General features: G+C 42.7%; 1 protein-coding gene across 1 annotated transcript in view; it reads left to right on the top strand.

The window, feature by feature from the left end:
- The window catches only part of LOC110575638 (HLA class II histocompatibility antigen, DP beta 1 chain), a 19,698-nt gene extending 9,503 nt beyond the window's left edge, over positions 1-10,195 (top strand). Inside the window, 4 exon segments of the mRNA XM_044917227.1 lie at positions 7,859-7,994; positions 7,996-8,114; positions 9,270-9,551; positions 10,058-10,195. Of these exon segments, the coding sequence (XP_044773162.1) occupies positions 7,859-7,994; positions 7,996-8,114; positions 9,270-9,551; positions 10,058-10,194 (674 nt within the window). The 3' untranslated portion in view covers position 10,195.
- The last annotated feature ends 1,937 nt before the right edge of the window (positions 10,196-12,132 follow it).

Below are 12,132 nucleotides of genomic sequence, written 5' to 3'. Positions count from 1 at the left end.
AAGGCTATTAATGAGGTGCAATCAAAAATGGGGGCACTAACTGCTAGGATAAATGAGGCAGAAGAGAGAATCAGTAATATAGAAGACCAAATGATGGAAAATAAAGAAGCTGAGAAAAAGAGAGATAAACAACTACTGGATCACGAGGGCAGAATTCGAGAGATAAGCGATACCATAAGACGAAACAATATTAGAATAATTGGGATCCCAGAAGAAGAAAGAGAGAGAGGGGCAGAAGGTATAATGGAGCAAATTATAGCAGAGAACTTCCCTAATTTGGGGAAGGAAACAGGCATGAAAATCCAGGAAGCACAGAGAACCCCTCTCAAAATCAATAAAAATAGGTCAACACCCCGACATCTAATAGTAAAACTTACGAGTCTCATAGACAAAGAGAAAATCCTGAAAGCAGCTCAGGAGAAGAGATATGTAACCTACAAGGGTAGAAACATTAGATTGGCAACAGACCTATCCACAGAGACCTGGCAGGCCAGAAAGGACTGGCAGGATATATTCAGAGCACTAAATGAGAAAAATATGCAGCCAAGAATACTATATCCAGCTAGGCTGTCATTGAAAATTGAAGGAGAGATAAAAAGCTTCCAGGACAAACAAAAACTAAAGGAATTTGCAAACACAAAACCAGCCCTACAGGAAATCTTGAAAGGGGTCCTCTAAGCAAAGAGAGAGCCTAAAAGCAACATAGACCAGAAAGGAACACAGACAATATACGGTAACAGTCACCTGACAGGCAATACAATGGCACTAAATTCCTATCTTTCAATAGTTACCCTGAATGTAAATGGGCTCAATGCCCCAATCAAAAGACACAGGCTATCAGACTGGATTAAAAAACAAGACCCATCGATATGCTGTCTGCAAGAGACTCATTTTCGACCCAAAGACAGCCCCAGATTGAAAGTGAGGGGGTGGAAAACCATTTACCATGCTAATGGACACCAAAAGAAAGCTGGGGTGGCAATCCTTATATCAGACAAATTAGATTTTAAACCAAAGACTGTAATAAGAGATGAGGAAGGACATTATATCATACTTAAAGGATCTATCCAACAAGAAGATCTAACAATTGTAAATATCTATGCCCCTAACATGGGAGCAGCCAATTATATAAGCCAATTAATAACAAAAGCAAAGAAACACATCGACAACAATACAATAATAGTGGGGGACTTTAACACCCCCCTCACTGAAATGGACAGATCGTCTAAGCAAAAGATCAACAAGGAAATAAAGACTTTAAATGACACACTGGACCAAATGGACTTCACAGACATATTCAGAACATTCCATCCCAAAGCAACGGAATACACATTCTTCTCTAGTGCCCATGGAACATTCTCCAGAATAGATCACATCCTAGGTCATAAATCAGGTCTCAACCGGTACCAAAAGATTGGGATCATTCCCTGCCTATTTTCAGACCACAATGCTTTGAAACTAGAACTCAATCACAAGAGGAAAGTTGGAAAGAACTCAAATACATGGAGGCTAAAGAGCATCCTACTGAAGAATGAATGGGTCAACCAGGAAATTAAAGAAGAATTAAAAAAATACATGGAAACCAATGAAAATGAAAACACAACTATTCAAAATCTTTGGGATGCAGCAAAGGCAGTCCTAAGAGGAAAGTATATAGCAATACAAGCCTTTCTCAAGAAGCAAGAAAGGTCTCAAGTACACAACCTAACCCTACACCTAAAGGAGCTGGAGAAAGAATAGCAAATAAAGCCTAAACCCAGCAGGAGAAGAGAAATAATAAAGATCAGAGCAGAAATCATTGAAATAGAAACTAAAACAACAGTAGAACAGATCAACGAAACTAGGAGTTGGTTCTTTGAAAGAATTAACAAGATTGATAAACCCCTGGCCAGACTTATCAAAAAGAGAAGAGAAATGACCCAAATCAACAAAATCATGAATGAAAGAGGAGAGATCACAACCAACACCAAAGAAATACAAACAATTGTAAGAACATATTATGAGCAACTCTATGCCAGCAAATTAAATAACCTGGAAGAAATGGATGCATTCCTAGAGATGTACCAACTACCAAAACTGAACCAGGATGAAATAGAAAACCTGAACAGACCTATAACCACTAAGGAAATTGAAGCAGTCATCAAAAATCTCCCAAAAAACAAAAGCCCGGGGCCAGATGGCTTCCCAGGGGAATTCTACCAAACATTTCAAGAAGAATTAATACCTATTCTTCTGAAACTGTTCCAAAAAATAGAAATGGAAGGAAAACTTCCCAACTCATTTTATGAGGCCAGCATTACCTTGATCCCAAAACCAGACAAAGACCCCATCAAAAAGGAGAATTACAGACCAATATCCCTGATGAACATGGATGCAAAAATTCTCACCAAAATACTAGCCAATAGGATCCAACAGTACATTAAAATGATTATTCACCATGACCAAGTGGGATTTATCCCTGGGCTGCAAGGTTGGTTCAACATCCGCAAATCAATCAATGTGATACAATACATTAACAAAAGAAAGAACAAGAATCATATGATCCTCTCAATAGATGCAGAAAAAGCATTTGACAAAGTACAGCATCCTTTCTTGATCAAAACTCTTCAGAGTATAGGGATAGAGGGTACATACCTCAATATCATAAAAGCCATCTATGAAAAACCTACAGTGAATATCATTCTCAATGGGGAAAAACTGAGAGCTTTCCCCCTAAGGTCAGGAACGTGGCAGGGATGTCCACTATCACTACTGCTATTCAACATAGTATTGGAAGTCCTAGCCACAGCAATCAGACAACAAAAAGAAATCAAAGGCATCCAAATTGGCAAGGAAGAAGTCAAACTCTCACTCTTTGCAGATGATATGATACTTTATGTGGAAAACCCAAAAGACTCCACCCCAAAACTGCTAGAACTCATACAGGAATTCAGTAAAGTGGCAGGATATAAAATCAATGCACAGAAGTCAGTGGCATTCCTATACACCAACAACAAGACAAAAGAAAGAGAAATTAAGGAGTCGATCCCATTTACAATTGCACCCAAAACCATAAGATACCTAGGAATAAATCTAACCAAAGAGACAAAGGATCTGTACTCAGAAAACTATAAAATACTCATGAAAGAAATTGAGGAAGACACAAAGAAATGGAAAAACGTTCCATGCTCATGGATTGGAAGAACAAATATTGTGAAGATGTCAATGCTACCGAGAGCAATCTACACATTCAATGCAATCCCCATCAAAATACCATCCACTTTTTTCAAAGAAATGGAACAAATAATCCTAAAATTTGTATGGAACCAGAAAAGACCCCGCATAGCTAGAGGAATGTTGAAAAAGAAAATCAAAGCCGGCGGCATCACAATTCCGGACTTCCAGCTCTATTACAAAGCTGTCATCATTAAGACAGCATGGTACTGGCACAAAAACAGACACATAGATCAATGGAACAGAATAGAGAGCCCAGAAATGGACCCTCAACTCTATGGTCAACTCATCTTTGACAAAGCAGGAAACAATGTCCAATGGAACAAAGACAGTCTCTTCAACAAATGGTGTTGGGAAAATTGGATAGCCACATGCAGAAGAATGAAACTGGACCATTTCCTTACACCACACACAAAAATAGACTCCAAATGGTTGAAAGACCTCAATGTGAGACAGGAGTCCATCAAAATCCTAAAGGAGAACACAGGCAGCAACCTCTTCGACCTCAGCCGAAGCAACTTCTTCCTAGAAACATCGCCAAAGGCAAGGGAAGCAAGGGCAAAAATGAACTATTGGGACTTCATCAAGATAAAAAGCTTTTGCAAAGCAAAGGAAACAGTCAACAAAACCAAAAAACAACTGACAGAATGGAGAAGATATTTGCAAATGACATATCAGATAAAGGGCTAGTATCCAAAATCTATAAAGAACTCATCAAACTCAACACCCAAAGAACAAAGAATCCAGGGGCACCTGGATGGCTCAGTCGTTAAGCATCTGCCTTCGGCTCAGGTCATGATCCCAGGGTCCTGGGATCGAGCCCCGCATCGGGCTCTCTGCTCGGTGGGAGGCCTGCTTCTCCCTCTCCCGCTCCCCCTGCTTGTGTTCCCTCTTTCACTGTGTTTCTCTCTGTCAAATAAATAAAATCTTAAAAAAAAAAAAAAAGAAATTGTTTAAAAAAAAAAAAAAGAACAAAGAATCCAATCAAGAAATGGGCAGAAGACATGAACAGACATTTTTCCAAAGAAGACATCCAAATGGCCAACAGACACATGAAAAAGTGCTCAATATCGCTCAGCATCAGGGAAATCCAAATCAAAACCTCAATGAGATACCACCTTACACCAGTCAGAATGGCTAAAATTAACAAGTCAGGAAACGACAGATGTTGGCAGGGATGCGGAGAAAGGGGAACCCTCCTACACTGTTGGTGGGAATGCAAGCTGGTGCAGCCACTCTGGAAAACTGTATGGAGGTTCCTCAAAAAGTTGAAAATAGAGCTACCATATGATCCAGCAATTGCACTACTCGGTATTTACCCCAAAGATACAAAAGTAGGGATCTGAAAGGGTATGTGCACCCCGATGTTTATAGCAGCAATGTCCACAATAGCCAAACTGTGGAAAGAGCCAAGATGTCCATCAACAGATGAATGGATAAAGAAGATGTGGTATATATACACAATGGAATATTATGCAGCCATCAAAAGGAATGAGATCTTGCCATTTGCAACGACGTGGATGGAACTGGAGGGTATTATGTTGAGTGAAATAAGTCAAACAGAGAAAGACGTGTATCATATGATCTGACTGATATGAGGAATTCTTAATTGCAGGAAACAAACTGAGGGTTGCTGGAGTGGGGGGTGGGGTGGGAGGGATGGGGTGACTGGGTGATAGACACTGGGGAGGGTATGTGCTCTGGTAAGCGCTGTGAATTGTGCAAGACTGTTGAATCTCAGATCTGTACCTCTGAAACAAATAATGCAATATATGTTAAGAAAAAAAAAGAAGAAGAAGGTAGCAGGAGGGGAAGAATGAAGCGGGGGAAATCGGAGGGGTAGACGAACCATGAGAGACGATGGACTCTGAAAAACAAACAGGGTTCTAGAGGGGAGCGGGGTGGGAGGATGGGTTAGCCTGGTGGTGCGTATTGAGGAGGGCACATTCTGCATGGAGCACTGGGTGTTATGCACAAACAGTGAATCATGGAACACTACATCTAAAACTAATGATGTAATGTATGGTGATTAACATAACAATAAAAAATTAAAAAAAAAAAAACAGCAAAGGACCTGAATAGACATTTCTCAGTTGGTCAACATGTATATGAAAAAGTGCTCAACTTTACTAATTAATTTACTAATTAACTTTACTAATGCAAATTAACACCACAATGAGATATCATCTTAACCTATTAGAATGGCTAGTATCAAAAGATGGAAGATTAATGATACTAAGATTTGGAGAAAAGAGAACCCGATACACTGCTGTGGGGATGTAAGTTGGTGCAGCTTCTATGGAAAACGGTATGGAGGTTCCTCAAAAAATTAAAAATAGGACTACCATATGATCCAGCAATCTCACTTCTGGGTATATATCCAAAAGAAATGAAATCTGGGTTTTGAAGAGATATCTGCACTTCCATATTCATTTCAGTATTATTCTCAAAACCAATATATGGACACAACTTAAATGTCCAAGGACAGATGAATGAATAATGAATAAAGAAAATATGGTATATATACACAATGTAATACTCTTCAGCCTTTAAAAAGAAGGAAATCCTGACATTTGCAACAACATGGATAAACCTGTAGGACATTATGTTCAGTGAAACGAGGCAGATGTAGAAAGACAAATACTGCATGATCTTACTTATATGTGAAATCTAAAATAGTTAAATTCATAGAAATGGCTACCAGGGGCTGGGGGAGATGAAAATGGGGGGATATTTTTCAAGGAGTACTATGTTTCAGTTGTGGATAAGTTCTGGAGAACTGTGTTGACAATATTGTATTGTGTACTTGAAATTTAAGAGGGTAGATCTTAGGTGTTCTCACCACAAAAAAAAGATTTAAAAAAAGGCAATTGGTAACTGTATGAGATGATGAATATGTTAATTGGCTTGTGAATATTTCACAATGTATACATATATCAGACCATCAGGTTTTACACCTTAAATATATATGACTTTTTATTATCAAATATATGTCAATAAAGCCAGAAAGTATTTAGGAAGGCTTAGGTTAGGTGCTGTATATAAATATGAATAAAAGAGTAACTTGACTTAAAATGTTCAAGTGTAAGAAACAGAACAGGACATGGGGAAAAATCACATTGTCTGCATGTCCCTAATGTGACCCTTGTAATAAGATTCTAAAACACACAGAGAATGCACCCACCCATTCTAATGGGTTTCCTACATAGTTTTTGTTCCTATGCATTCTTTCAAGATATGTATTTCTCAGTGCCTATATTTTTAACATTCCTACACAATGTTATAGAGTGTACAACTATTTGGTTTCATCTAATGGTTACATAATATTCCACGGTCCAGGGGCACCTGGGTGGCTCAGTTGGTTAAGCATCTGACTCTTTTAATTTTTTTTTTTAAGATTTTATTTATTAACAGAGAGAGAGAGACAGCGAGAGAGAGAACACAAGCAGGGAGAGTGGGAGAGGGAGAAGCAGGCTTCCCGCCGAGCAGGGACCCCAATGTGGGACTCGATCCCAGGACCCCGGGATCATGACCTGAGCCGAAGGCAGACACTTAACGACTGAGCCACCCAGGCGCCCTGAGCATCCGACTCTTGAGTTCAGCTCAGGTCATGATCTCAGGGTCCTAAGATCAAGGCCCATGCCAGCTCCATGCTCAGTGGGGTGTCTGTTTGGGATTCTCTCTCCTTCCCCCTCTGCCCTTCCCCCTGTTCATGCTTTTTCTCTAAATAAATAAATAAAATCTTTAAAAAAATATTCCATGGTGTACATCCACAACAGTTTTTAGGTGTTTGCTGTCCCAGGGATGATCACACCAACTGATTCCTGCCAATTCTTTAGTGTCACAAATAATGCCACAGTTAACAGCAGCCCCTACCTGTCCCTTTATGGACCTGAGTGTGAACATTTTTGATGTCTAACAAGTTGTGGGAGTGCTGGGTCATATGGCATACATCTCTTCAGTTTGACCAAGTGTCCTCTGGGTGCTATTCTGACCATGGGGCGGGGGGTGCGTTACACTCCATATGATGCTTGAGTCTAATAGATCTCAGTCTCATTTCTTTCTGAATTTTCTTTCCACTGGTGAGCTGCAGGCTGCCTTGCAAGTTTCCTCTCCTATAAATTCCCATTCCCACTCCTTACCACTGCTCTATCACTGTCCTTTATTTTGCTTGTTCTTTAGGAATTGCTTATATATTTTAGATACTGATCCCATGTCAATTTTAGACATTGTGAGTGTGTTTCTATTCCGTCTATTAATTCTTAGTGGTGCCCTTTGCATAACAGAAGCATTGAATTTTAATGTAATTCATTTCATTATCTTTTTGCCTTGTGATTTATGTTTGCTTAAGAAATGCTTCCTCACCCCCATATTCATTATTATATTCTCCTATACATTCTTTTTTTTTTTTTCCTTTTTTAAGATTTTATTTATTTAGTTGGCAGAGAGCACATGAGCAGGGGGAGAGACAGGCAGAGGTAGAGGGAGAAGCCGACTCCTCAGTGAACAAAGAGCCTGGTTCGGGGCTCGATCTCAGGAGCCTGGGATCATGACCTGAGCCGAAGGCAGACGCTTAACGACTGAGCCACCCAGGCGCCCCCCTCCTATACATTCTTATATTCACCTCCTAGTTTACTCTCCACAGAGCTTTACGCCTACCAGAGGCGGAGTACCTGCCTCGAGTTCAACGTGACGCACCGCTTCCAGGAGCAATACACCTACAACCGAGAGCTGTTCGTCCAGTTGGACAGCGCCGTGGGGCTGTTTGCCGCCGTGTCCGAGCATCACGGCCAAGAACTGGAACATTCACAGGGAGTTCCTGGCCCTGAGACGGAGCGCCGTGGACTCCGTGTGCAAGCACAACTTCGACCTGGACGAGGGTTTCACGCTGAAGCGCCGAGGTGACAGGGCGGGTCTGCAGCGGACACTCTGCACCGGGTGGACTTGGGCAGCAAAGGCGGGAGCGGCCGCCCCGTCCCGGAGCCAGCACGGAGCCCAGGGGCCAGGCCAGCGCCGCAAGGGGCCAGACTCCCTGCTCCGCAAACAGGAAAGAGCCAGGAGCATTGGGTTTGTGGATCTGGCGACAAACTTTTTTTTTCCCCTGGTAGAGGAAGCCAGGAGACAGGTTAAAATGAAGAACAAATCAAGCTACTTCATTTCTTCTCCTATTATTTATTTATTTATTTATTTATTTATTTATTTATTTATTTATTTCTCAGAGAGAAAGAGAGTTCGAGCGTAAGCAGGGGGAGCGGCAAGCAGAGGGAGAAGCAGGCTCCCCACCCAGCAAGGAGTCCAATGTGGGACTGGATCCCAGGACCCTGGGATCATGACCTGAGCTGAAGGCAGACGCTTAACCGACTGAGCCACTCAGGCATCCCATCTGCTCGTCTTTTTTTTTTTTTTTTTTTTTAATTTATTTGAGAGAGAGAGAATAGAGAGCACATGAGGGGGGGAGGGTCAGAGGGAGAAGCAGACTCCCTGCCGAGCAGGGAGCCCGATGCGGGACTCGATGGGGCACTCGATCCAGGGACTCCAGGATCATGACCTGAGCCGAAGGCAGTCGCTTAACCAACTGAGCCATCCAGGCGCCCCTGCTCGTCTTTTTTAAAGGAGAATATCAGACTGCTAGATCAAAGGAAATCTATTGGCTGAATATATTCTGATTCCAAGATAATATCTGGCAGGATTATACATCCTTTTAAACAAGATGAGAAAATGTAAATTCAGGTAACTTCAGAGCTGGTCCAACATTTCTGCTCAAAGAATATTAGTCACTGTCACCTACATTTGTGGCAGAAGTGTTCTAGAGCACCAACTCTGACCCTCTCCTGTTCTTTGCTCTTTCATTATTGGGTGTGACAAGGTCATTCGTAGAACATTTGAATGTTTTATTCTGTTTTTCCTACTGTGTTCCCCATCTCCTGCCTCTAAATAGCTTAATAGGTGATAGGATTTGTCTTTAACATCTGAGAAGTCAGTTTGGCAAGAAAATCACTAAATGTTCTACTTTGGCTGTCTCAGTTGTCATAACAAAGAGTCTTTTCCCCTCCTAGTCCAGCCTCAAGTGCATGTCTCTCCCTCCAAGAAGGGGCATCCGCAGCACCACAACCTGCTTGTTTGCCACGTGTCAGATTTCTACCCAGGCCACATTCAAGTCCGCTGGTTCTTGAATGGACAGGAGGAAACAGCTGGGGTTTTATCCACCAACTCGATGCATAATGGAGACTGGACCTTCCAGACCCTGGTGATGCTGGAAATGACCCCCCGGCAGGGAGACGTCTACGCCTGCCAAGTGGAGCACCCCAGCCTAGATGGTCCTGTCACCGTGGAGTGGAGTGAGTTACTCCCTGATGACCCTCCAGGCTCTGAGTTCTGCTCATTTTGTCTTGTGTTACTACACGAGACTACCCCGTGTTCCTCATCAACCTAACTGTGGTCCTGGCTGGGAGCAGTGACGGTCTGGCAATCCTCGCACACATTTATCCTGCCCTGGGGGAAGTCTAAAGAATCTCCCCTTGTCAAAAAAAACTCAGAAATGCCATCACCTTCATGACTGGCCCTCAGACATGGAAACACCTCTCCCTTCAGTCTCCCTTCAGTTCCTTAAGCTTGGACTTAATGGGCTGACCTAAAACCAGCATTTGCATCCTGTGGAAGCCATCACTCTGTGGCCCAAAACTTTAGTGCTTTTCACATCTACTCTTTCTCCATAGTGGTTCCAAGCTTGACCTCATCCCCTTCCTTTTCTCTCCGTGGTAGATTAGATCAGGCGCCTGTCAGACAGGGCCCTGGGATTGCGGCAAGTGGAGGGGAGACTCACCCCGACTTCTGTTCTCCCCAGAGGCACAGCCTGATTCTGCTCGGAGCAAGATGCTGGCTGGAGTCGGAGGCTTTGTGCTAGGGCTCATCGCCCTCGGAGCGAGCTTCATTCTCCATTGTAGAAGCCAGCGAGGTAAGAAACTTCTGGAAAGTGGTTGACACTGTCCACTGTCTCGCTGTTCTTCAGTGATGAAGTTGTGACAGAAAAGCAAAACAACAGAGCAAAAAGAGGCCACTGAAATCAGACTCTGATGAGGCAAAGACAGCCCTGTGGGGTGGAAGGTGCCTAGCCCGAGATCTGGCCCAGTAAGATACCCGAGACTGCTAGTTACCCTCTTCAGCAGGGTGTTCTTTTCAGCCTGGGGACTCAGACCTACAGAGTGGGCCCCGCTTTCATTCCCAGTGACATGGAGACTGCGGTGGAAATGTCTGGATAATTTTCCAAGATGTTGTTGCTCCTTACTCTCTCAATGACCGAATCCATCTTCCTTTTTACTTCCATTTCAGGATGACAGGGACCTCAGCCAACAGGTGGTATTTCTGCTCCCTTCTTCCTTATCGGGATGTAATTCATTTCATTGCAGCATGAGACTGGGAGCATTCAATGAGTATGCTGTGTTCAGGATAGATCACAGGAAGTGTCCTAAGAATAGGAGAAACTCTCAGAGGCTGCTCCTTTCTTTCAAGTTGAGCCAATTGCCCCCAACTCTTGATCCCATTTTCCTCTTTAAGTGGGTGTGGCCACGGAGCATGACTTTGCCCCATTGCTGAAGGGAACTCCAGAAACTCTCTTCCATTTTTCATTAGGCCACTGTTCAGCCTCTCTCTATAATTTTTTTGTCTCCTGGGGTGCGTGGGTGGCTCAGTCGGTTAAGTGTCTGCCTTCGGCTCAGGTCCTGGGATTGAGCCCCACATCGGGGTCCCTGCTCAGTGGGGAGCTTGCTTCTCCCTCTCCCTCTGTTTCTCTCCCCCTCCTCCCCCACTCGTGCTCTCTCTCTCTCAAATAAAATCTTTAAAAATAAATAAAAATAAATAAATTCTTCTTCTTCTTCACAAGGCTCCTGAACTGATCTCAAACATCACACATAGCCTTGGAACAAGTGGTTTTGATACGCCTGTTGTCCAGCAACCTCCCACTTCCAGAAAGGACATTACGGCTAAATGTGCCCCCGATGTCAGTTTCTGAGTCTCTGCATTTTAATTCAATGTACTTCCTCTTTCTCAAGTTCTTCCGGTCTATAGAGTGACCTTTTCTGAGGAACACAAACCATCTAAATCAAATGGTGTTCTTTCTTTTTGGGAGGAAGGAGATGGTCATGTGACCATGTTTATGTTTGAAGGGTTTGGTGATCACCAGACAAGTCACTGTTGTTTTACCCAGGCATGGAGAAATAAACTTGATGGTGATCAATTCTCCCTAGGAACCAACTGATAGTGGACCTCCTAAAATTTGCTTTACTTCGGGCGCCTGGGTGGCTCAGTCGTTAAGCGTCTGCTTTCCGCTCAGGTCATGATCCCAGGGTCCTGGGATCGAGCCCCACATCGGGCTCCCTGCTCTGCGGAAAGCCTGCTTCTCCCTCTCCCACTTCTCCTGCTTGTGTTCCCTCTCTCGCTGTCTCTCTCTGTCAAATAAATAAATAAAATCTTAAAAAAAAAATTTGCTTTACTTCATCATAGATGACCAAGTTCATGCTGCATTCTTACCAGTGGGCGGGGGGGGGGGGGAACCATTACTCTTAGAAATCCCAGGTAGAACAGACGCTGAGCCTGGATTTTGGCATTGGCATTCATACAGGACTGATAAAGCATGTCAATCATTAAGAATATGGTTTCCAAGTATAAAAATCAACAGAAGATCAGAATTGTAAATAACAGGTATAATATGTTAATATTATAGTTCTCTTTTTATACTATTAACATAAAGGTATAGAAACAGACTTGCCCCATGACTCTCTGTTTATCAGATCACCCGAAATTCCTTCCCTTCTGAGTCATTCAGTAGGAAGTACATCTCTATTTCCAAAAGGGTCAAAGATATGTGTATACCAGAATTTTCAGACATGGGTCTGCTTTTAGAATACAGTTTATTATGATTTT

The sequence above is a fragment of the Neomonachus schauinslandi genome, chromosome 8 (assembly GCF_002201575.2).
Source record: "Neomonachus schauinslandi chromosome 8, ASM220157v2, whole genome shotgun sequence".
Lineage (NCBI taxonomy): Eukaryota > Metazoa > Chordata > Mammalia > Carnivora > Phocidae > Neomonachus > Neomonachus schauinslandi.
The sequence above is the reverse complement of the archived record's forward strand: the minus strand, read 5'-3'. Positions and strand labels throughout refer to the sequence as shown.